Source organism: Pelophylax lessonae, assembly GCF_965119305.1.
Source record: "Pelophylax lessonae genome assembly, chromosome: 11".
Lineage (NCBI taxonomy): Eukaryota > Metazoa > Chordata > Amphibia > Anura > Ranidae > Pelophylax > Pelophylax lessonae.
The window spans coordinates 46178630-46203489 of record NC_138778.1 but is presented as its reverse complement, the minus strand read 5'-3'; the positions used below and the strand labels follow the sequence as shown (position 1 = coordinate 46203489).

The window sequence follows — 24860 nt, the reverse complement described above, 5'->3', positions numbered from 1 at the left end:
CTCTCTGTAGATCTTATAACAACATCTCATCTAACAAACAGTTAGTCATTGCACCATGGCTTACTGTAGCCTTCACAATCAACCCACTTACTAGGAGTGATAGCCGATTAACAGACAAGATTAAATTAGGATATGTAGCAAGCGTCCCCTGACTGCCATTCAAGGCAAAGTAACCAAATCACTGCAATTTTATGCATTGAATGGAGGATCGTTAACTAAATTATATACAGCTGTTGCACTAATAAGAACAAATGTCTCCAATATCTGTTACAGAAAAAATTAAAGTGCAACATACTACATCCTTAAATTTCAAACATCTAAGAGCCGGTTCACACTGAGGCGACACGACTCCTTACTACTTCGGGGGCGACTTGTGCAGTCCCGTGCACCACGACTTCGGAGCGACTTGCAGGGACTTCACATAATGGAAGTCTATGCAAGTCGCTCCGAGGTCGCCCCGAAGTAGTACAGGACCCTTTTTCTAAGTCGGAGCGACTTGTGTCGCTCCTATTAGAACGGGTCCTGTAGCGGTCAATGGACCGCGAGGGAGCGCGACTTGTCAGGCTGACAAGTCGTGCTAGTGTGAACCGACTCTCCCTCCAGTCTACAACAAACTTTGTGTAATAAATCAGAAATCAAATTGAATTATAAATTGAGTATAAGTGGGTGGCATAGACAGAATTCTTCCAACTCTTTAGGGCCCAAATGAATTTCAATATATATATATATATATATATATATATATATATATATATATATATATATATATTATATATACATAAATTAATATACATAAATAAATAAATAAAAATAATAATAATAATAAATAATAAATAATTATACATAAATAAAAGTGCGCTTCTTTTTACTATGGAAGAAATGAATACAATATACAATCAAGCAGTGAATTGAATAGTCCATAAGGTTCAATATGGAAATAAGTCCATGTGCCAAAAGCAATGAAACCTATAGTGGAATGAAGGTGTATCTAATTCTTCTCAAGATAATAATATATCCCAGTGGGTGGCAAACCACATGAATTGTTAAGGAATTCCACCATACACACGTGCCCTCCACCTTAATCAAGCCACTCACCAGATGGTTGTGATGGATTACAGAGATCAAACACTCATAAGAAATAATGGACCCCTCCTGGTGTCTCTAAATGGTATCAGTATGGTCCACTGGGTTTCAACATAGGATATTCCCCAATACCAACGCCACACCTTTGGATCCATCTCAGACAGCCGCCATAGAAGAAAAGGAACACATTGAATTTCAGTTTATTGCTTTATTCACAGGGCATACTAAAGCACACAATCGGGTGAGTGCCGTGTCCCTTGCCACCATGCTGAAGACAAGGACTCTTGCTCTCTGTATGGAAGCAGTGATCTCTTTGCAGAAGTCAAACACACCCCCTGCAGAGTCAGAACTAGAGCTCTCAAATTACAAAGGTCATGCTCATTACTGATTGGGGGAGCTCTAACTCTGACTCAGCGAGGGTTGGGTCAGACCTCCGCAGAGAGACTACTGTTTCCCCATAAAGAACAAGGGCCCTTATCTGCAACATGATGTGGCTGCTTTCTAACAAACAAACTCTAAGGTCTCATTCACATGTCTTAAGTTGGCAAAGCTGCGGCATATATATACCGTGATTGGGATCTCAGGTGTTCCAATCAGAGGTGGTTTCTCACACTCAACGCAACTCAATGAAAGGCTGGAAGGAGTCGGGGCTGCCCACAGCTGTAAGCATGTATCCACATGTCTCTGCACAGCCAGCCCTTACATGTAGTTAGGGACAGATGTTCAGCCCTGGACACAGTGGGTGGATTTACTAAAAATGGAGAGTGCAAAATTTGGTGCAGCTCTGAAAAAAAAAACAGCTTCCTTTTTTTGTTAAAGCTTAACTGAACAAGCTAAAGTTAGAAGCTAAATGTCTACCATGCACAGCTTCACCAGATTTTGCGCTCTCCAGGTTTAGTAAATCAACCCCAGTCTGTCTCCACCCCCCTAAGTTCAGAGAAGGCTATTAGGAAGATTTAGTTTAGCTCCTCTATAAACAATGCAGCAGAGGTTGATTGCTCAGGGCTGCTCAATGAGTCACAGGCTGCTGTTCTGCTACTTTCCCTGTCTTCTAGGCTTCTAGAAGCATAGTGGGAGGAAGGGCAGGACAGGCAACCTGAAAATGTATGGAACTCCAACCAATCCCTGGGGAGGTGTCCCCAGAAAGTGTAGGGAAGGCCCATAAATAGTCTGAGGCCTGGACAGCAAAATGTAGAGTTTCTAGCTACAGTCCCATAGAAGGAGACCTCTTGCACAGGGGCTCTGCCCCTGGGGAAGGAAATCTAGAGGAGAAAGAGTGAAGACATCAAGTTCTCAGTTAGACGTACCTGGGGGGGGGGGGCTACTAAAAAACCTTTGAGAATCCAGAGATTGAGCCAGGAGAAAGTTGATGAGAATTAGTCCAACTGTCCTGTGGATTAGTGGATCTACATTTCCCCTACTAGAAGGAGCCTGTTTATATTGGCAGGAGGAAACCAGTGATCCTGTGGCTGAGAGAGTAACTGACCCCTCTTCGCTGGGGGAAAATGATAGTGGGGTGGTTTTACTCTCCTAAGGGAGTACAGGTCACTGCCAGTGTAAGGAATCCTGTGGGGCCTTTCTTTTGCAAGTACAGTAAAGCCAGGAGTTGTGCAGTGAAGCCAGAGGTTGTGCAATATAGACAGAAGTTTGTGTACAACAGCCAAAAGTCAAGCAGTCATCAAGTTTTTTTTCCAGTTCACCATGGGTATCCCATGCTCCCTGGGGCAGACTGGCAACTTTCAGCCCAGGGGGCAAGTACAAACCAGCCCATGGTGCAGCGACTCGGCCCGCTCCCCATTCTCCCTTATCCTGTCCTCCTCCTGAACCTCATTCCAGGCTACAGCTCTGCTCCCGGTACTCTCTACTCACCGGCTGAATCCTGGCTCCCGACCTGGCCAGCAGGGGGCAGTTGGGAGGAGCTGGGACAGCTTGGTTGGGGCTGGCTGGGGGAGGACAGTCTCCAGTGGGGCATTAAACTGGCCTCTGCTCAGACACAGTTTACACCATCCATGCTGGGGGGGGGCTGTGCTCTGTCCTTGTCTTCAACCTGCACTCAGTAGGTCGGTGGTCAGTGGCAGGAATCACCAGGAATACTTTAGGCATGTCTGTAGCAGAAGCGGTGCAGCCTTTTTACTGGGCATCAGAGTGGCCCAGGGGGCAATTCCCCTGCATGCTCCCCCATCCCTATCCAAGTTCCTGTTCCAATGAAGACCCTAAAACCCCTAGACCAGGGGTATGCAAACTGTGGCCCTCCAGATGTTGCAGAACTACAAGTCCCATGAGGCATAGCAAGACTCTGACAGCCACAAGCATGACACCCAGAGGCAGAGGCATGATGGGACTTGTAGTTTTACAACAGCTGGAGGGCCACAGTTTGCATATCCCTGCCCTAGACTGATCCTTTGAGCCAGAAAAAGAATGCTGAAAATGCTGTGAGCCTGGCTGTGTACACTCTGAGATATAGGACCAAATTTACCTGCGGCCCTTACGGGGATGCACTACATATACTTATAGCTGCAGGGAGCCCCAATGTACCTACTGTATTCTACACCGACTGGATGTAGTCTATGTGCCACTCCTTCAATTTTCTACCTTTTGAAAAGTTAGGAGGCTGTATTTTATAAAGCATTGTAAGAGAGGACGTCTGAATAATGCTATCTCTTTTCCTTTGAGCCTGTTAATTAATAAGACTTGGCATTCCAACAGCGACAAATTTCAAGCGCGTCTTGTGGGTGGGCGCTGCTGGGAAGCACTGACACATAACATTGTACTGAATGTCACCAACCAGGCTGAAATCTTCCATATTTGCACAGAGTCTCCCCTTTGGCTGTAAAAGGGTTATCATGCTATAATTATCTTTTAAAACCAATTAGTGTGGCTGAAAAGTATAAAAGAAATCACTAGCGGTTTTGCAGTCATTTCAGAGGCAATTAAAATAATTATTGGATTTCTCATATTAAGGATTTATCAGGGCCCTGGTACAAAAAAAAAATCCAAACCCAATCCCATTAAGTTGTAAAATCGTGCCGCTTTGAGTGTAAATTACAGATGACTTCAAAAGAGGATTGGTTAAACAGCATCATTACCATCGGAGGAGAGAAAGGCACAGCTAGCGGTGTGAAGGCCAGGGATCAAATAGGGCCCTGCGACTGAAGAATGGCAGAAATTGTTTTAATATGCAGCTCATATTGACATAGGATGGCAACGCTGTGTAATATCTACCCGGGAAATTCGCTGCTCATCACTAGCCAGCATTGGTAAAGACAAATTACTCAAACGGCAAAGCCGGAAATAAAAATGCTTATGTGAATCAACAACGTTCTGATCCATCTGAAATAAGAGGAGCTGTCAAAGGGAAAAAAAAAATAAAATATATATATATATATATATATATATATATATACACACTATATTGTCAAAAGTATTGGGACACCTGCCTTTATACGCACACAGGGCCAGTCCTACTATGGGTCTGTTGGACCCAGGCGGAACTTTGAGAGGGGCGGCAAATTGACACCCAAGATTTTTTTTAGCAGTTTTTTGTGTCATCAGTTTGCGGCACGTTACAGGCAGCATTTCCCTATCCCATACTGCCGCCTACAGTACAAACTGATGAGTACGAGGAGGCGGAGAATCTCCAACTGGGAAGGTCCCTCATGTGATCGTGGTGTGCTCAATGTTGACAGACATCAGCTCACTCCATCTCACGCAGTGCAGACTGGATCTTCTAGGGCGGTGCTCGCGGCAGACACAGTAGTGACAGGAGGACTGAGGTCAGACAGTGGTACAGTGCAGGCTGGATCTTCTAGGGCGGTGCTCGCTGCAGACACAGTAGTGACAGGAGGACTGAGGTCAGACAGTGGTACAGTGCAGGCTGGATCTTCTAGGGCGGTGCTCGCTGCAGACACAGTAGTGACAGGAGGACTGAGGTCAGACAGTGGTACAGTGCAGGCAGGATCTTCTAGGGCGGTGCTTGCGGCAGACACAGTAGTGACAGGAGGACTGAGGTCAGACAGTGGTACAGCGCAGGCTGGATCTTCTAGGGCGGTGCTCACTGCAGACAAAGTAGTGACAGGAGGACTGAGGTCAGACAGTGGTGCAGTGCAGGCTGGATCTTCTAGGGCGGTGCTTGCGGCAGACACAGTAGTGACAGGAGGACTGAGGTCAGACAGTGGTACAGCGCAGGCTGGATCTTCTAGGGCGGTGCTCGCGGCAGACACAGTAGTGACAGGAGGACTGAGGTCAGACAGTGGTACAGGGCAGGCTGGATCTTCTAGGGCGGTGCTTGCAGCAGACACAGTAGTGACAGAAGGACTGAGGTCAGACAGTGGTACAGGGCAGGCTGGATCTTCTAGGGCGGTGCTTGCAGCAGACACAGTAGTGACAGGAGGACTGAGGTCAGACAGTGGTACAGCGCAGGCTGGATCTTCTAGTGCAGTGCTCGCGGCAGACACAGTAGTGACAGGAGGACTGAGGTCAGACAGTGGTACAGCGCAGGCTGGATCTTCTAGGGCGGTGCTCGCTGCAGACACAGTAGTGACAGGAGGACTGAGGTCAGACAGTGGTACAGTGCAGGCTGGATCTTCTAGGGCGGTGCTTGCGGCAGACACAGTAGTGACAGGAGGACTGAGGTCAGACAGTGGTACAGCGCAGGCTGGATCTTCTAGGGCGGTGCTCGCGGCAGACACAGTAGTGACAGGAGGACTGAGGTCAGACAGTGGTACAGGGCAGGCTGGATCTTCTAGGGCGGTGCTTGCAGCAGACACAGTAGTGACAGGAGGACTGAGGTCAGACAGTGGTACAGGGCAGGCTGGATCTTCTAGGGCGGTGCTTGCAGCAGACACAGTAGTGACAGGAGGACTGAGGTCAGACAGTGGTACAGCGCAGGCTGGATCTTCTAGGGCGGTGCTCGCGGCAGACACAGTAGTGACAGGAGGACTGAGGTCAGACAGTGGTACAGCGCAGGCTGGATCTTCTGGGGTGGTGCTCGCTGCAGACACAGTAGTCACAGGAGGACTGAGGTCAGACAGTGGTACAGCGCAGGCTGGATCTTCTAGGGCGGTGCTTGCAGCAGACACAGTAGTGACAGGAGGACTGAGGTCAGACAGTGGTACAGCGCAGGCTGGATCTTCTAGGGAGGTGCTCGCGGCAGACACAGTAGTGACAGGAGGACTGAGGTCAGACAGTGGTACAGCGCAGGCTGGATCTTCTAGGGCGGTGCTCGCTGCAGACACAGTAGTGACAGGAGGACTGAGGTCAGACAGTGGTACAGCGCAGGCTGGATCTTCTAGGGCGGTGCTTGCAGCAGACACAGTAGTGACAGGAGGACTGAGGTCAGACAGTGGTACAGCGCAGGCTGGATCTTCTAGGGCGGTGCTTGCAGCAGACACAGTAGTGACAGGAGGACTGAGGTCAGACAGTGGTACAGGGTAGGCTGGATCTTCTAGGGCGGTGCTTGCAGCAGACACAGTAGTGACAGGAGGACTGAGGTCAGACAGTGGTACAGCGCAGGCTGGATCTTCTAGGGCGGTGCTCGTGGCAGACACAGTAGTGACAGGAGGACTGAGGTCAGACAGTGGTACAGCGCAGGCTGGATCTTCTGGGGTGGTGCTCGCTGCAGACACAGTAGTGACAGGAGGACTGAGGTCAGACAGTGGTACAGCGCAGGCTGGATCTTCTAGGGCGGTGCTTGCAGCAGACACAGTAGTGACAGGAGGACTGAGGTCAGACAGTGGTACAGCGCAGGCTGGATCTTCTAGGGAGGTGCTCGCGGCAGACACAGTAGTGACAGGAGGACTGAGGTCAGACAGTGGTACAGCGCAGGCTGGATCTTCTAGGGAGGTGCTTGCAGCAGACACAGTAGTGACAGGAGGACTGAGGTCAGACAGTGGTACAGCGCAGGCTGGATCTTCTAGGGCGGTGCTCGCTGCAAATACAGTAGTGACAGGAGGACTGAGGTCAGACAGTGGTACAGCGCAGGCTGGATCTTCTAGGGCGGTGCTTGCAGCAGACACAGTAGTGACAGGAGGACTGAGGTCAGACAGTGGTACAGTGCAGGCTGGATCTTCTAGGGCGGTGCTCGTTGCAGACCCAATAGTGACAGGAGGACTGAGGTCAGACAGTGATACAGAGAGGTGAGCTCGCCAGTTTGCTGCTTCTCCTTTCACTGTCCAGTCACAGGCTGGGGGGTGGGGGGAGAACAATTTCTGAAAGTGTTTCTGAACTACAGCAGAGAAAAATTAGGTCTCCTGCCATGCCAGATAGGAAAGTACTGTGTGGCAGAGCTGTGAACATATGGACTGGATGGACAGAAATACAGATTTAGGTGGCATAAAAAACAGCTCCCATAAATGTATTTTATTTTTGGTTTGCCTGGAGTTCAGCTTCAGTTTGTTTGTTCCTCAAATGTTGGGTGATGGTCCTGCTTGTGTAATGCAATCAAAGTCTATGGGGGAGATGTGCTAAAACTAGTGCACACAGAATCTGGTGTAGCTGTGCATAGTAACCAATCAGCTTCCAGATTTTATTGTCAAGGCTTCATTAACCACTTTAGCTCCGGAAGGTTTTACCCCCTTAACGACCAAGCCATTCTTTAGGATACGGCACTGCATTGCTTTAACTGACAATTGCGCAGTCGTGCGACGCTGTACCCAAATAAAATTGATGTCTTTTTCCCCACAAACAGAGCTTTCTTTTGATGGTATTTGATCACCTCTGCAGTTTTTATTTTTTGCGCTATAAACAAAAAAAAGAACCACAATTTTAAAAAAAACACACAATATTTTTTTTATTTTCTTCTATAATACATTCCCAATAAAAAAAAAAAATATTTTTTTTCATAAATCTAGGCCAATATGTACTATTCTACATATCTTTGGTAAATAAAAATCCTAATAAGCGTATATTGATTGGTTTGTGCAAAAGTTATAGCGTCTACAAACTATGAGATACATTTATGGATTTTTAATTTTTTTTTATTGTTTTACCTAGTAACGGCGGCGTTCTATGTTTTATAGCGGGACTGCGACATTGCGGCGGACAAATCTGACACTAACTGACCCTTTTTGGGGACCAGTGACACCAACACAAAAAAATACGCACTGTTACTGTATAAATAACACTGGCAGGGAAGAGGTTAACACTAGGGGTGATCAAAGTGTTAAGTGTGCTCCTAGGGAGTGCTTTCTAACTGTAGGGGGACTGGATTTACTAAGGGAAAAGAGAGATCTGTGTTCTAGCTTAAACACAAGATCTCTCTCTTTCTCTGGGACAGAACAGCGGTCTTCCCTGTCATTTTGCCAAAGATCTGCGGGTCCTATGCTTTCTAACAGTGGGGGGGGAGTGAATGCACTAGAGGAAAAGAGAGATCTGTGTTTCAGCTTAGCTGAAACATAAGATCTCTCTCTGCCTCTGTCTTGTTTACATAGGCAGACCACCATTCTGTCATTCCACGGAACGATTTGTGGGTCCTGGCAGACATTGCCTCCACCAAACCTGCTGATTGGCTCCCGCTGTATCCAATCACAGCCGGCGCTGGTGCTCTGGCGGCGCGCACGCGCTCCAAATACCCATGCACAGAATCACGTACATGTACGTGATTTTGTGCAGTGGAGCTGCCCTGACGCAGTATATATATGGGTGGTGGGCGGTCCGGAAGTGGTTAACAAGATGAAGTTTGAAGCTGATTGGTTACTATGCACAGCTGCACCAGATTCTATGTACCAGTTTTGTTAACCGGTTAACGACCGCCCGCCACAGTTATACTGGGCAGGCAGCCGCTCCCAGGCAAACCGCCGTACATGTACGGCACTCGCTCTCGGGAGGCTAGGGGGCGAGCGTGTAACACCGCCACCGCACTCCAGCGGGGAAGCCGATGCACAGGTCAGACGGCTCCGATTGCCGCCTGACACCCGCGATCGTTCCCCGATGAGAGATCGAAACTTCTCCCTGCAATGATCATAGAGCCCTTGTGATCCCTAGGATCACATGTCTCTATGGTCATTTCAGAAGCCACGCCCCCCCCCCTCACAGTTAAAATAACTCCCCTAGGCTCACATTTAACCCCTTAATCACCCATAATGTTAACCCCTTCCCTGCCAGTGTCATTATTACAATCACAGTGTATATTTTTAGCACTGATTACTGTAGTAATGTCACTGGTCCCACCAAAAGTGTCAAAAATATCAGTCAGGGGTCCGATCTGTATACCGCAATGTCGCAGTCCCGCAAAAAATCGCAGATCGCCGCCATTACTAGTAAAAAGAAAAAACAATAAAAATGACATAAAGTTTTCCTGTAGTTTGTAGATGCGATAACTTTAGTGAAACCAATCAAAATATGCTTATTGCAATTTTTTTTACCAAAAATATGTAGCAGAAAACAACGGATGTGTGGTCCGTGTCAGTTCCACTTATGCAGAGCGGACACAGACACAGCCCGCTCTCCTCTATGGGCGGTCAGATGTAAACCGCCTGTCCCTTTACACCCGACTGCCATCCGATCCGCCAGACAAATGGGGAATATTTTTAGCAGACAGGATCGGAATCAATAGCGGCTGGTGTTAAGCCCCGTACACACGTACCGATCGTCGCCATACAAACGTTCGTCTTTTCTCCCCGGGATGTCGATGTCTGTTGAAAAGTGCAAAGACAGCACAAGAATTTTGTCCGCCGACTTCAGCTGACTGCAGAAGTGATGTCATGTAATGGTTAACTTTCCCTGTGTTTTTTCTTTTCTGAGCATGCCCAGTCTTGCAAATCTGCGGTCTGTCGGCTGATTTCTGTACTGACAGGCGAACAATCGTCCGTTCTGGTGTCGGCATACAAAAATTTTTATGTTTGCAAGAAAGACTCTTGTCAGCAGAATGTGCGCAGACAGCTGTCGGAGGCACCATACTAACAAGCGTACAATCGGCAGATCTTTCGTCCGCCGACATTTGTATGACGACGATCGGTACGTGTGTACGGGCCTTTAGCAGACACATGTCTGTTGACATCCGCTGCTACATAGAGGGAAATGGGTGGTCCGATCGAGTCCACCTAAAAAACTGCCCATGTGAAAGGGGTCTTAAACCCAAAAGCAACCATTTATTAAATTGCAGCTTACCAATTCTGAGATAAGATGACTGCATTCATTTTCTTTCTTATGTTTCCTTTAGTTTCATCTGGTGATCCAGCCAGTAAATATGTTGTTTTTTTAAATGGAAACTCTCTTCAAGATCAATCAATTCACAGGGATGAGACAAACCATTTACCCCTGACAGGGGTGCTTACAATGATCAGCTTATAAATATTAATGTAAAACCCGTATCCCAAAATAAAAAAAACTGCTGTAGCAGCTTATAAAGTGTTAGCTGGAGCTCAGTTTTGATTTAGAATACCTAAATCTGCAAGTCTATCTAACACTCCCCTCCCCCCAGACTGACAATGCTGCTGTCCAAAGGTGCTCCCTGTGCCACGTCACCAGGTGAAAACAAGGCAAAAAAGCCTAAGGCCTCTTACACACGATACTCCTGTTTGGGCGTCTCCTTTTTCAGCCGTAAATTTCAGGCGTAAATGCGCGTATTTTTGCACATTCGCATGCATTTTCGCACATATGCGTTCATGCAAATTTGCGTCTTTTCGCGCAAATGTATTCTTGCGTTTCTGTAAAATATGCAAATAAGCATTTTTCAGATCCACAGTATGTTCGTGTGCATTTGTTTGTTTCAATTGCGCGTATTTGTGCGCATTTGCGCGCATTAGACTTAAATTAGGCCTCTTACACACAATCCTCCTGTTTGAGCATCTTCTTTTTCAGCCGTAAATTTCAGGCCTATTTGTCTTATTGAAATGCGCGCATTTTTGTGCATTCACGTGCATTTTCGGGCATATGCGTTTGTGCAAATTCATGCTACTTTGCATCTTTTTTTGCGCAAATTCATGTTTTCATGCAAATGTATTTTTGCGTTTTTGTAAATTATGCAAATTAGCATTTTTCAGATCAACAGTATGTTCATTTGTTCGCGATTGCGCCTATTTGTGCACATTTGCGTGCATTAGGCGTAAATTAGGCCTCTTACACACGATACTCCTGTTTGAGCATCTTCTTTTTTGGCTGCAAATTTCAGGCGTATTTGACTTATTGAAATGCGCACATTTTCGCGCATTCACGTACATTTTCGCACATATGCATTCGTGCAAATTTGCATCTTTTTTGCGCAAATTTGCATCTTTTCGCGCAAATGTATTCTCGTGTTTTTGTAAAATATGCAAATTAGCATTTTTCAGATCAACAGTATGTTCATGTGTGTTCATTTGTTCGCGATTGCGCGTATTAGGCGTAAATTAGGCCTCTTACACGCGATACTCCTGTTTGAGCATCTTCTTTTTCAGCCGTAAATTTCAGGCGTATTTGTCTTATTGAAACGAGCATTCGCGTGCATTTTTGCGCATATGCGTTCGTACAAATTCACGCAAATTTGCATCTTTTTTGCTCAAATTTGCGTCTTTTCACACAAATGTATTCTTGCGTTTTTGTAAACTATGCAAATTAGCATTTTTCAAATGAACTTGTTCATATGTGTTCATTTGTTCGCGATTGCGTGTATTTGTGCGCATTAGGCGCAAATTAGGCCTTTACACACAATACTCCTGTTTGAGCATCTTCTTTTTCAGCCGTAAATTTCACATCTTTTCGCGCACATGTATTCTCGCTTTTCTGTAAAATATGCAAATTTGCTTTTTTCAGATCAACAGTATGTTCATGTGTGTTCATTTGCTTGCAATTGCATGTATTTGCGCGCATTAGGCGTAAATTACTGTCCAAAAACGCAGATTTTTCTATTTTGTTTTTACTGAAAAATGCACGGCGCTCATTTATGCGCCTGTGTGCATAGGCACATTACAATGAATGGGCTGTATTTTAGCTCAGAAAAAAAAAGCTGTACTGAGCTTTTTTAAGCTGAAGTGTGCAAGAGGCCTAAGGCTCCGTTCACATGTAGGCGTTTTGGGGCGTTTTTGGGGAGTTTTTCTGCTCTAGGATCAGCTCTCAAAACGCCCAACAAGACAAATCCTATTCATTTCAATGGCCCCTGTTCACATCTGAGCGTTTTGACGCTGTGAGCAAAACGCCCAACGCTCAAAAAAGTACATGAGCTTCTTTTTGGGCAGATTACAGGCGTTTTCCATTGGTCTCTATTCAATCTAAAAACGCCTGCACAAAAAACGCCTGTAAATCGCGGTAAAAATCGCGGTAAAAAAACGTGCGAAAACGCTACGCCCAGGTGTGAATGTACCCTTAAGGAAGAAAAAATAAACATAAATAAAATGAAACATAAACATACAAATAAATATGATATTACAAAATATAATATATATATAAAATGATGCAATTATATTGTAGACAATGCATTTGTTGAACGTTTTGTACCATCAATCAAATGTTAGACAAGCGACATGCTGAATATGAGCGAGGCGGTGTATTGTGCGATGATGTATTATAAGTGAGCCTTGTTGTATTTGGGTTCAGTCTTGTAAAATGTTATGATTACCAGAATTGTAAAAAAAAAAAAAATTATGAGTTCTCTTTTGGTGCCTTAAGGGCTTCTTCATATGTGCATCAGACCTTGCTGCCCCTCTGAAAAGCAATCCGTGGTGGGCGTTTGACAGGCGGTGAAAATGCAATATGTCACCTCCTCACCACCTGTTTTAACCCTGAAAATGCCCACCCACCTTTCACTGTCACAGGCTGGGGGTGGGGAGAAGACCTAGAAATATTACTGAATCCTAACAGAGAAAAAAACAGGTCTCCTTCCCTGCCAGACTGGTCTGTGCAATATTGCATAGCTGTGTAAATCTCAGAACTGGATGGGCAGAAACGCAAACCCTTTGACAGATATAACAGCTTCCATATACAGCATGTTTTTTTATCTGCATATTTAGCTACAGTATCTCACAAAAGTGAGTACACCCCTCACATTTTTGTAAATATTTTGTTATATCTTTTCATGTGACAACACTGAAGAAATTATACTTTGCTACAATGTAAAGTAGTGAGTGTACAGCTTGTATAACAGTGTAAATTTGCTGTCCTCTCAAAATAACTCAACACACAGCCATTAATGTCTAAACTGCTGCCAACAAAAGTGAGTACACCCCTAAGTGGAAATTACCAAATTGGGCCCATTTAGCTATTTTTCCTCTCCGTTCTCATGTGACTCATTATTGTTACTAGGTCTCAGGTGTGAATGGGGAGTGGGTGTGGTAAATTTGGTGTTATCGCTCTCACTCTCTCATACTGGTCACTGGAAGTTGAACATGGCACCTCATGGCAAAGAACTCTCTGAGGATCTGAAAAAAAAGAATTGTTTCTCTACATAAAGATGGCCTAGGCTATAAGAAGATTGCCAAGACCCTGAAACTGAGCTGCAGCACGGTGGCCAAGACCATACAGCAGTTTAACAGGACAGGTTCCACTCAGAACAGGCCTCGCCATAGTCGACCAAAGAAGTTGAGTGCATGTGCTCACCGTCATATCCAGAGTTTTTTTTGGGAAATAGACGTATGACTGCTACCAGCATTGCTGCAGAGGTTGAAGGAGTGGGGGGTCAGCCTGTCAGTGCTCAGTCCATACGCCGCACACTGCATCAAATTGGTCACAGAAGGAAGCCTCTTCTAAAGATGATGCACAAGAAAGCCTGCAAACAGTTTGCTGAAGACAAGCAGACTAAGGACATGGATTACTGGAACCATGTCCTGTGGTCTGATGAGACCAAGATAAAACTTATTTGGTTCAGATGGTGTCAAGCGTGTGTGGCGGCAACCAGGAGAGGAGTACAAAGACAAGTGTGTCTTGCCTACAGTCAAGCATGGTGGTGGGAGTGTCATGGTCTGGAGCTGCATGAGTGCTGCCGGCACTGGGGAGCTACAGTTCATTGAGGGAACCATGAATGCCAACATGTACTGTGACATACTGAAGCAGAGCATGATCCCCTACCTTTGGGGACTGGGTCGCAGGGCAGTATTCCAACATAACAACTCCAAACACATCTCCAAGACGACCACTGCCTTGCCAAAGAAGCTGAGGGTAAAGGTGATGGACTTGCCAAGCATGTCTCCAGACCTAAACCCTATTGAGCATCTGTGGGGCATCCTGAAATGGAAGGTGGAGGAATGCAAGGTCTCTAACATCCACCAGCTCCGTGATGTCGTCATGGAGGAAGGGAAGAGGACTCCAGTGGCAACCTGTGAAGCTCTGGGGAACTCCATGCCCAAGAGGGTTAAGGCAGTGCTGGAAATCCGCCTGCTCAGCGGGGATCGGCGGATCGATCCCCGCCGAGCTAAACGGACTCCGTCGGGGGCCTTATACAAGCTGTACACTCACTACTTTACATTGTAGAAACGTGTCATTTCTTCAGTGTTGTCACATGAAAAGATACAATAAAATTTAGTTTAGTTTTCATAGAACACCAGCTTGTAAAGTAGTGGGGCTCATTCACATGTTTAGATGTGTATAGCGTATAGTTTTCTATGCATCTCAATGCAGCACTGCAGGAATCAATGAGGCCATGCATACAGCTGCGTCTACAAGTGAAAATGTGCGCCGCGTTTAATGGTGTACAAAAAAGTAGGACAAAGCTACATCGGCGCCGTCAATATCAGCAGATTTTACTCATACACGCGAAGATCTAGGGGCCCGTTGGAGCTAGAACACATGTGAACGCACTGCGTTTGCAAGTGCTACTTTTTGTCAGTGGCACCCGAAACGCAGCTCGCAAACGCAGCGCGTTTGAGGCCACCAAACCATTTGGTACCGCAGTGCCATGCAGTTTGGTGCAATCTGAAAAAATGTATTCATTTAATAAATGGACTTTCATAACTGGACCGCACGGGTATGCACAGGAATGCATGAATGCATGCGTTCCAACGTGAAGTGATCCTAAATGTGTCTAAAATGCGAGTAGAGCTGGATCACACCTGCTTTGATCGCTGAAGTGATCCACTCTTCAAAGAGCATTTCATAAATGATGAGGAAGCGGTGTATTGACTTGTTAATGGCACCCCAAACACATCTGGCAAACGCAGTGGGCCACCACATAGTACCGCAGTACCATGCAGTTTGGTGTGATGAAGTGCGATGTGAAAAAATAATGCACTATGTGCATTTGGCAGCCCGTTCACATGAATGGGCTGTCAAAACCGGATTGCATAGGTATACACGGGAACGTGTGGGGAAATGTGGCTAAATGTGTGTAGGGCTCGATCACATGTGCTTTGATCTCTGAAGAGTGATCTGCTCTTCAGAGAGTATTTGACAAGCGATGAGGAGGCGTTGTATCGTCTCATCACTGCCTGCTTTAAGTATTTTGCTGCCAGAGACGTTTTTGCTTTTTTGCACACATGCTTAAAAAATATTAGCCCTGAAGATCACTAAGAACCCCCCCCCAAACATGATATATTTTCTGAAAGCAGACACGCTAGAAAATAAAATAGTGGTTTATATATTAACGTGACACTCTAGGCCATCATCCGTTATGTTTACAAGAAACCAAAACTAAAAAGAAAAGCTGGACTGTATAGGCCAGACAAGGAGTCTTAAGATAAAATTCTAATTTTTATTGTACACAATCATTAAAGGCAAAGAAACTTCATAAAAATATTGGTTTATGGTGCCTAATTGATTAATTGTAGATGGAACAATGATATTGCTCTTGCTTGATAAATCCAATGCTGGGAGAGACGCAGGGTGCTGAGAGTGGCGCTAGGTGCTGAGTGTGACGTGCAGTGCTGAGAGCGACGTGGGGTGCTGAGTGTGACGTGCGGTGCTGAGAGTGACGCTGGGTGCTAAGATTGAATGTGGATGCTGAGAGTGACACGGGGTGCTGAGAGCAATGGGGGGGTGCTGAGAGTGAAGCGGGGTGCTGAGAGTGACACAGGGTGCTGAGGGTGACGCTGGGACTCTGGTAGCTGAGATTGACAGGGGTGCTGAGAGTGACGCTGGATGCTGAGAGTGACCCACGGTGCTGAGAGTGATGTGGGGTGCTGAGAGTGGCCTGGAGTGCTGAGAGTGACGTGGGGTGCTGAGTGTGGCCTGGGTTGCTGTGGGTGACGCTGGGTGCTGAGAGCGACTCTGAGTGCTGGGAGCCACGCAGGGTGCTAAGAGTGACGCTAGGTACTGAGAGTGATGGGGGGTGCTGAGAGTGACACAGGGTGCTGAGAGTGATGCTGAGTGACGCAGGGTGCTGAGAGAGATGGGGGGGTGCTGAGAGTGAAGCGGGGTGCTGAGTGACACAGGGTGCTGAGAATGACGCTGCGAGTTGAGATTGACGGGGTGCTGAGAGTGACCCAGGGTGCTGAGAGTGACGTGGGGTGCTGAGAGTGGCCTGGGGTGCTGAGAGTGACGTGGAGTACTGAGAGGGGCCTGGGGTGCTGTGGATGACACTGGGTGCTGAGAGCGACTCTGAGTGCTGGGAGCGACGCGGTGTGCTTAGAGTGACGCTAGGTACTGAGAGTGATGGGGGTGCTGAGAGTGACACAGGGTGCTGAGAGTGACGCAGGGTGCTGAGAGTTACGCAGGGTGTTGAGAGTTACGCAGGGTGCTGAGAGTGGCATGGGGTGCTGAGAGTGGCACAGGGTGCAGAAAGGCCTCGAGCCACACCAGAGAGGCAGAAGGAGCTTAGGGAACTGAACAAGAGTAACAGGTATTAGAACGAGGGGTTCGGGTTCCTGGAAAACTGGGCTGACTTCTCAGTCGGTTTCCAGCTCTTTAGTAGGGATGGGCTGCGCCTTAATGGGGAGGGTACAGCTCTATTGGGAAGAAAGATGGCCACAAAGTTGGAGGGGCTTTTAAACTAGGTGTTGGGGGGGGGGGTTCAAAGGTAGTAACAGTCAGCAGGGAGCAAAGAACAGAGGGTAATAACCGTAACGTCAAATCCCGGGATGAATGAGTGGTAAAATCAAAAACAAAGCATGAGAAAACTTAAAGAGAAATCAATATCCACTCACGCAACACTGAGAGGAGTATACACAAATGTCAGGAGCCTAGCTAACAAAATGGAGGAACTGGAACTGCTATTACACGAGGAGGACTTAGAGTTTGTGGGAATAACAGAAACCTGGTTTGACAGCTCACGAAACTGGCTGGCGATTATACAAGGGTATTCTTTGTATAGGAAGGACAGGGAAGGTTGAAGAGAGGCAAGGGGTATGTTTCTCTATATCAAAAATGTAAGGGTGGTAGAGAGGAGTGACATTGTGAATGAGACGAGGGGGGAGGTGGAATCCGTGTGGGTAGAACTCCTCAGGGAAGAAGTAAGTGGGAAACTAATAGTGGGGGTATGTTATAGGCCCCTAAACCTGAAGGAAGAGGAATAACTGGACCTTCTATCACAGTTAGGAATGGTAGTGAGGTAGGAAAATGTCATCATAATGGGGGACTTCAATTATCCCGGTATTGACTTGGCAGAGGGGACAGCTCATTCATTAAAGCCCGTCATTTCATGTCTTACAGGACAACTTCATGTCTCAGTTGGTGGATTCTCCTACTAGAAAGAATGCATTGCTAGATTTATTAATTACAAACGATCCAAGTCTGATCTCAGATGTGGCATTATGGGACAACTTGGGATCTAGCGATCACAGGATGATCACACTTAGTGTAAATCATAGGAAAAGGAGGCACGAGGAGAGCAAAAGAACTCTAAATTTCAAAAGAGCAAAATGTACTAAACTGTGCTCAATACTACAGTGCATCAATTGGGATCTAACCCTAGAAACATTGAACACAGAGGAGAAATGGGAATGCTTTAGGAGCATATTAAACAAAGGTATCACAAAGTGCATTCCAATGGGCAATAAATATAGAAAAGCATAGGTCAAACCTGGGTGGCTAAACTGTAAAGTAAAAATTCTGATTAGAGAGAAAAAATGGCCTTCAAGAAATATAAAGCAGAAGGGGCATTGTCAGCATTCCAATAATACAAGGAATGCAACAAGAAATGTAAGAACGAAATCAGGGTGGCTAGAAAAAAGACTACAAGAGACACATAGCAGAGGATTTTGAAAAAAAATCCCAAGGAATTCTTTAGATATATATTAATAGTAAAAATGCCAGGTCAGAGCAAATTGCCCACATAAAAACGATGAAGGGAGGATAGTTACAGATGACACAGAGAAGAAAACTGTGCTGAATGCTTTCTTCTCCTCGGTTTTTACACAGGAAAAGGAGGGGTATACTGACTGGGGGAATGAAGGATGGAGAAAGATCTGGGGGTCCTATTGGAAGACAGACTGAGCAATAGCATGCAATGTCAAGCTGCAGCTGCCAAAGCCGGCAGAATATTGGTATGCATAAAAAAGGCGATATACACCAGAGATAAAACCATAATCCTGCCACTTTATACAATTCTGGTCTGGCCACATCTGAAGTATTCCCTCCAGTTCTGGTCACCAGTCCTCAGAAGGGATGTGCTGGAGCTGGAGACAGTCCAAAGAAGGGCAACTAAATTAATACGGGGAATGGAGGACCTCAATTACGAGGAGCGACTACAAGCACTAAATGTATTCTCGCTGGAGAAGAGATGTTAGAGGGGACATGATAACGATTTGCAAATACCTAAATGGTGATCCCAGCATAGGAAAAAAAATATTCAGTCTCAGGGAGTGTAAGAGGACACGGGGGCCACACAATAAGATTGGAGGAGAAGCGGTTTAACCTTAAGCTGCTTAGGGGGCTTTTCATTGTCAGGGCGGTAAGAATGTGGAGCTCTCTCTAGGTGGTATCAGCGTTTTAAAAAACTCTTGGACGTGCATTTAAAAGAACACAATATACAGGGATATAGGAAATGATTATCATCACTAACACACACACACCTACACAGATTGAACTGGATGGACTATTGTCTTTATTCAACCTTAACTACTATGTTACTATGTTCCTGCACTACTTTTGCCGACTTCAATGCATGTGCATGAAGTCGCAATGATGTCTTTCAAGTCGCACCCGAAGTTTTGATTTTGAAATCGTGCGATTTCAGATGAAGTATCACGATTTCAAAGCTGTGTTCAGTGTGAACGAGAGCTTAGGCTCCATTTACTCCTAGGCGGTTTGCTTTTGAGTGTTTCTGCTGGTCTTTTTTTACTGTGATTTTCCCACAATTTTATGGCGATTGTGCCGCGATTTGCGTTTTTTAGGCTTTGTTTTTCTCTTTTGGCAAATTTGTTGTTGGGCACATAAAAAAATACAAATTGTGGCAAAATCGTGGTTAAAAATGCACTACATGCTTTTCTGCAGCTTCTCCATTGAAGTCTGTTGAACTAAAAATGCCTTTTTAAAAAAGTCCCTGACCCTTTCCAAAAACACAGAGGCACAAAAATGTATTGACGTGAACGTGTTCCATGGGAAGCCATGTTAAAAAAAATGTTCTGCATTTGGCTCCTTTCACACAGGTGGTGCGCCCAGCGGAGTCAGTTCTGCTTAGCGGGGGATTGATCCGCCGATCCCCGCTGAGCAGGCGGATGACAGCTCCATCTCCGCTCTGTGTGCAGAGACGGAGCTCTCAGATCGCCGCTGTCCTCTATGGGAGATCGGATGAGAACGGACTGCCTGTCCATTCTCATCCGATCCCATCCGATCCGACTGACGGATGGAAAATAGCGTATCCATCTGTCTGGGTTTCACGGACAGGATCGGATCAGATAGCAGCGGGTGTCAGCGGAGATGATTCCGCTGACACCCGCTGCCCCATAGGGAGGCATGGAGCTTCCGATCAGGTCTGCCTGAAAAACTGACAGTCGGATCGGATCGAATCGCCCATGTGAAAGGGGCCTTTCTGTAAAACGCATTGGTGTAAATCAAGCCTTAGCGGGGAGATTCCAGGCAGAAAAAATAGGAGCTCAAAGAAGCTGCTCCTACAGGCTGCTGAGCTTTTTTGAGCTCCTATTTTTTCTGCCTGGAATCTCCCCTCCAAGGCTCCATTTACACCAATGCGTTTTGAGCCTGTAGGAGCAGCTTCTTTGAGCTACTGAGTTGCAGTGTGCATGAGTCCTAACCGTTTCAGACCCCCATCTTCATTTAAATCGAATGTAGTTCTTAAAATATTCAGCAGAGGTGGTGCAGTATAGCCTTCTTCCTCCGCAGCCATTTATAGGACTCTATAGAAGGCCGTCTTGCGTAGACCTGTAGGCTCTCCCAGCAGGGGACAGGTTAAATATGAATGACTCCTTTAATGTGTAATTTAGTGTTCTGCGGATACCAGGGGCTACAGCGTGATGCTGGATAGAGGGCCCGGGGGGAATTCCACCCCAGCACAGGGTAATGGTTTTTATGAAATAAGCTCCAGCAGATATTCTTGATGTAGTCGCTTACCCCAATCCCTCCCTACCAGCGCCAAGAACGTTTTTTTTTTTTTTTTTTATTTCACCCAGTGTGCTTGCAATTTAAAATTCCCTCTATTCTCTTCACAGCGGCTATGATTTTGACTTTGATTACTACAGAAATGACTTCTATGAGAGGTGAGTGAAGCTGCATGAATGCACTATGACCTATTTTTGTTCTCTGTCTCATTGTGAATTGCGTTCCAGCCGTGGGGTGGGAGGAAGAAATCAGAGCCTGGCGAATGCAATCACATCTCCACATTGTCAAGCGGCACGACGGGTGGGGTGGGGGGGGTGACATTAACACGCTCGCCGCCTTCATCCAAGCTAGAAAGAGAGTCTTGCCTCCGTAGAGTCTTTCATGTCGGTGTGTTTTGTCATTTGGGGGGGAGGAAAGGTCAGATAAGGCATAGCTTGTATTATTTTTTTTCTTGAATAAAGAATAGAAAAAGAGGATCTAACAGGCTTGCCATATACAAATATGAAGTACTTGATTCTTGTATAGATTGCTGTGTCATTGCTTGTTAAAAAAAAAAAAAAAAAACCTTATAGGGTAATCATAAAAAAAAAAATTCTATGAATTTACATTGGTTCTGTGCAAATGGGGGCAAACCGAATGTTATTAGGCTATTTTCCCACCAGGTTGAATGTCATTCATTAAAAACAGCAGGGTTTTGGAATTTACCACTTTATGGCCACTAGGTGGAGCTGACGATTTTTTAATCCTGCAGTACAGGACAATGGATTATAGGCTGCTACTTTAAGAGTGGTTGTATACCCCAGACATGAAATACACTATATTGCCAAAAGTATTGGCACGCCTGCCTTTACAAGCACGTGAACTATAATGGCATCCCAGTCGTAGTCCGTAGGGTTCAATATTGGGTTGGCCCACCCTTTGCAGCTATAACAGCTTCAACTCTTCTGGGAAGGCTGTCCACAAGGTTTAGGAGTGTCTATGGGAATGTTTGACCATTCTTCCAGAAGTGCATTTGTGAGGTCAGGCACTAATGTTGGATGAGAAGGCCTGGCTTGCAGTCTCTGCTCTAATTCATCCCAAAGGGGTTCTATTGGGTTGAGGTCAGGACTCTGTGCAGGCCAGTCAAGTTCCTCCACCCCAAACTCGCTCATCCAAGTCTTAATGGACCTTACTTTGTGCACTGGTGCGCAGTCATGTTGGAACAGGAAGGAGCCATCCCTAAACTGTTCCCACAAATTTGGGAGCATGAAATTGTCCAAAATATCTTGGTATGCTGACACCTTAAGAGTTCCCATCACTGGAACTAATGGGCCAAGCCCAACCCCTGAAAAACAACCCCATACCATAATCACCCCTCCACCAAATGATTTGGACCAGTGCACAAAGCAAGGTCCATAAAGACATGGATGAGTGAGTTGGGGTGGAGGAACTGGCCTGCACAGAGTCCTGACTTCAACCCGATAGAACATCTTTGGGATGAATTAGAGTGGAGCCTGCGAGCCAGGCCTTCTCATCCACATCAGTGCCTGACCTCACAAATGTGATTCTGGAAGAATGGTCAAACATTCCCATAGACTGACTCCTAAAGCTTGTGGACAGCCTTCCCAGAGGAGTTGAAGCTGTTATAGCTGCAAAGGGTGGGCCAACTCAATATTGAACCTTACAGACTAAGACTGGGATGCCATTAATGTTTATGTGCGTGTAAAGGCAGGCGTCCCAATACTTTTGACAATATAGTGTCGATTGGTCATGTCAAAGACATGTTTGCTGTGTCGTTGCTTGTTAAAAATAAATAAACCTTAAAGGGTATTTATAAAAAAAAATGCAGAGCTATTAATCCTATGAATTTACATCGGTTCTGTGCAAATGGGGCAAAACCGAATGTTATGTAAAAACAGTAGGGTTTGGGAATTTACCACTCTATGGCCACTAGGTGGAGCTGATGATCATAGTAAATATTTATTTAATCGTACAGTACAGGACACTGGGTTAGAGGGCTGCTACCTGAAAGTGGTTGTAAACCTCAGACATGAAATGTGAACAAAGCATATCCCTCTATAGTGTGTACTTGTCTCAATTAACACTAAGTGTCATTTCTGCTGCTTCGTTCCTTTGCTTTCAGTATGAATCACTTCTGACAAGTTTTCCTGACACCAAGAGAAAAATGGTGACAGGGGAGGGAGCTCCAGCTGATTGACAGCCTCAGCTCTGTTCATGTGTGCTGTGTGAAGGGGGCGTATCTCTTCCCTCCAATCAGCTCTCAGAGCTCTTCTCACTGAGATCTGCAGTGTGTGATTTCAGCACTCCCCCACCTGTTTTCTGACAGCTCAGACAAGCTTTATAAATTCTGGACTTTGAATGGATGTAGAGAAGAGAATGTTGCAGATAAACAGGTACAACTTATGTAGGAGGATTTGTTTCATCGCTGTATTACCTGAGGCCAGTCTCTTCAATAGGTATATGTAAGGAATTACAACCTTAAGTGTCCTTAGGTGATTTACTTCTTATTCATTAAGGAAATGTTTCTATGCTTAAAGAATTTACAGTAAATGTTATTCATTCATTCATTTAAATTGCATGGTTTGGGAAAATACCACATTATGGCCACTAGATGGAGCTGATTTTCATAGGAAATATTTTTTTTTTAATTTTCTATGATCATCAGCTCCATCTAGTGACCATAATGCAGTATCTTCTTGAGTCACTCTTATGTATGAATAAATAACCTTTGACTTGGAGAGAACATGGCCTAGTAACATTCAATTTTTGCACAGAATAAATGTATATGCAGTTCCACAGGATGCTCTGCAAATATTTAAGTGTATGAAAACCCTAACAATGAATGTTTATTTGCTGCCTCTGCCTTCTATTGTACTGAAAATCTCATGCTTCACCCAAGCCAAGCTCAGCTCCATGGACTACATAATGTCACCCCATTATGTTATGGAGAAGAGGATAGGAGGAAGTGTTCTGTAGTCTGCACATACTTCCTATCCTAGGGTGACAACGCTGTTCCTCTACAGATACTGTGTATTCACTGAGCGTTGTCACCCTAAGACAGGAAAAAAAAATAAAACAAATGCAGCCACCACATCTAAGGACTGGTAGTGCCGGTTCACATATATGCGATGACAGACATTGCATTTGATTTGGAGCGCACTGCTCTGCAAATCACATGCGTTGTCTGTGCAATGCAAATTCAGCCATACAGATTGTATGGCTGAATTTGCATCGCATTCGGACCCAACTCGCACAGGACCCTTTTTTTGGGTCTGCACCAGAGTTCACAGAGTTTATGCGATCCGATTCATGCCTGAACTGACAGTTGGCACTGCGATATGCAAACCGATCTGGGGTAGGGATCGACCGATTATTGACAAGGCCGATATATCGAGGGCCAATATGCACTTTCGCTAATATATCGGAATCGGCTCCAGGGGTTACCGATATTGCCGTGACGTCATTGCGTATGTTGCGCTACGCGCCTCCGCGCACTGAGACAGCTTCTGCCTTCTTAGGCCGCCTTCCTCAGCCTCGTCTGGAGTCAGGGAGTCTCAGGACAGTGAGTGGACAGCGCACAGTGTGTTTAACACAGCCGCCACATACTTACACCCACCCACAGCTGCCTGGTGCCAGCCAGCCACAGGCCCTGGGCCTGTATCAGCCAGCCGCCCACCACACAGGGTGCCAGCCAGCCAGCCACAACAGGGTCCCAGCCAGCCACCCACCAGGGGGTGCCAGCCAGCCATCCACCACAGGGTACCAGCCAGCCACCTACCACAAGGTGCCAGTCAGCCACCCACCACAGGGTGCCAGCCAGCCATCCACCACAGTGTGCCAGCCAGCCACCCACCACAGGGTGCCAGCCAGCCACCCACCACAGTGTGCCAGCCAGCCACCCACCACAGTGTGCCAGCCAGCCACCCACCACAGTGTGCCAGCCAGCCACCCACCACAGGGTGCCAGCCAACCACCCACCACAGTGTGCCAGCCAGCCACCCACTACAGGGTGCCAGCCAGCCACCCACCACAGTGTGCCAGCCAGCCACCCACCACAGGGTGCCAGCCAGCCATCCACCACAGTGTGCCAGCCAGCCACCCACCACAGGGTGCCAGCCAACCACCCACCACAGTGTGCCAGCCAGCCACCCACTACAGGGTGCCAGCCAGCCACCCACCACAGTGTGCCAGCCAGCCACCCACCACAGGGTGCCAGCCAGCCACCCACCACAGTGTGCCAGCCAGCCACCCACCACAGGGTGCCAGCCAGCCACCCACCACAGGGTGCCAGCCAGCCACCCACCACAGTGTGCCAGCCAGCCAGCCACCCACCACAGGGCGCCAGCCAGCCACCCACCACAGGGTGCCAGCCAGCCACCCACCACAGGGCGCCAGCCAACCACCTACCACAGGGTGCCAGCCAGCCACCCACCACAGGGTGAACA

At 46.5% G+C, this 24860-nt stretch overlaps 1 protein-coding gene across 3 annotated transcripts in view; it reads left to right on the top strand.

Annotated features, from left to right (window-relative positions):
* Nucleotides 1-24860, top strand: part of RALY (RALY heterogeneous nuclear ribonucleoprotein) — a 323405-nt gene that overhangs the window by 267070 nt on the left and 31475 nt on the right. For 2 of the 3 annotated variants that reach the window (XM_082271196.1, XM_082271195.1), the window contains exon 5: nucleotides 20526-20573. The exons of the other annotated variant lie outside the window; for it this stretch is intronic. In XM_082271196.1, coding sequence (XP_082127322.1) covers nucleotides 20526-20573 — 48 coding nt within the window. The remainder of the gene's footprint in view (nucleotides 1-20525; nucleotides 20574-24860) is intronic. 3 annotated transcript variants of the gene reach the window in all.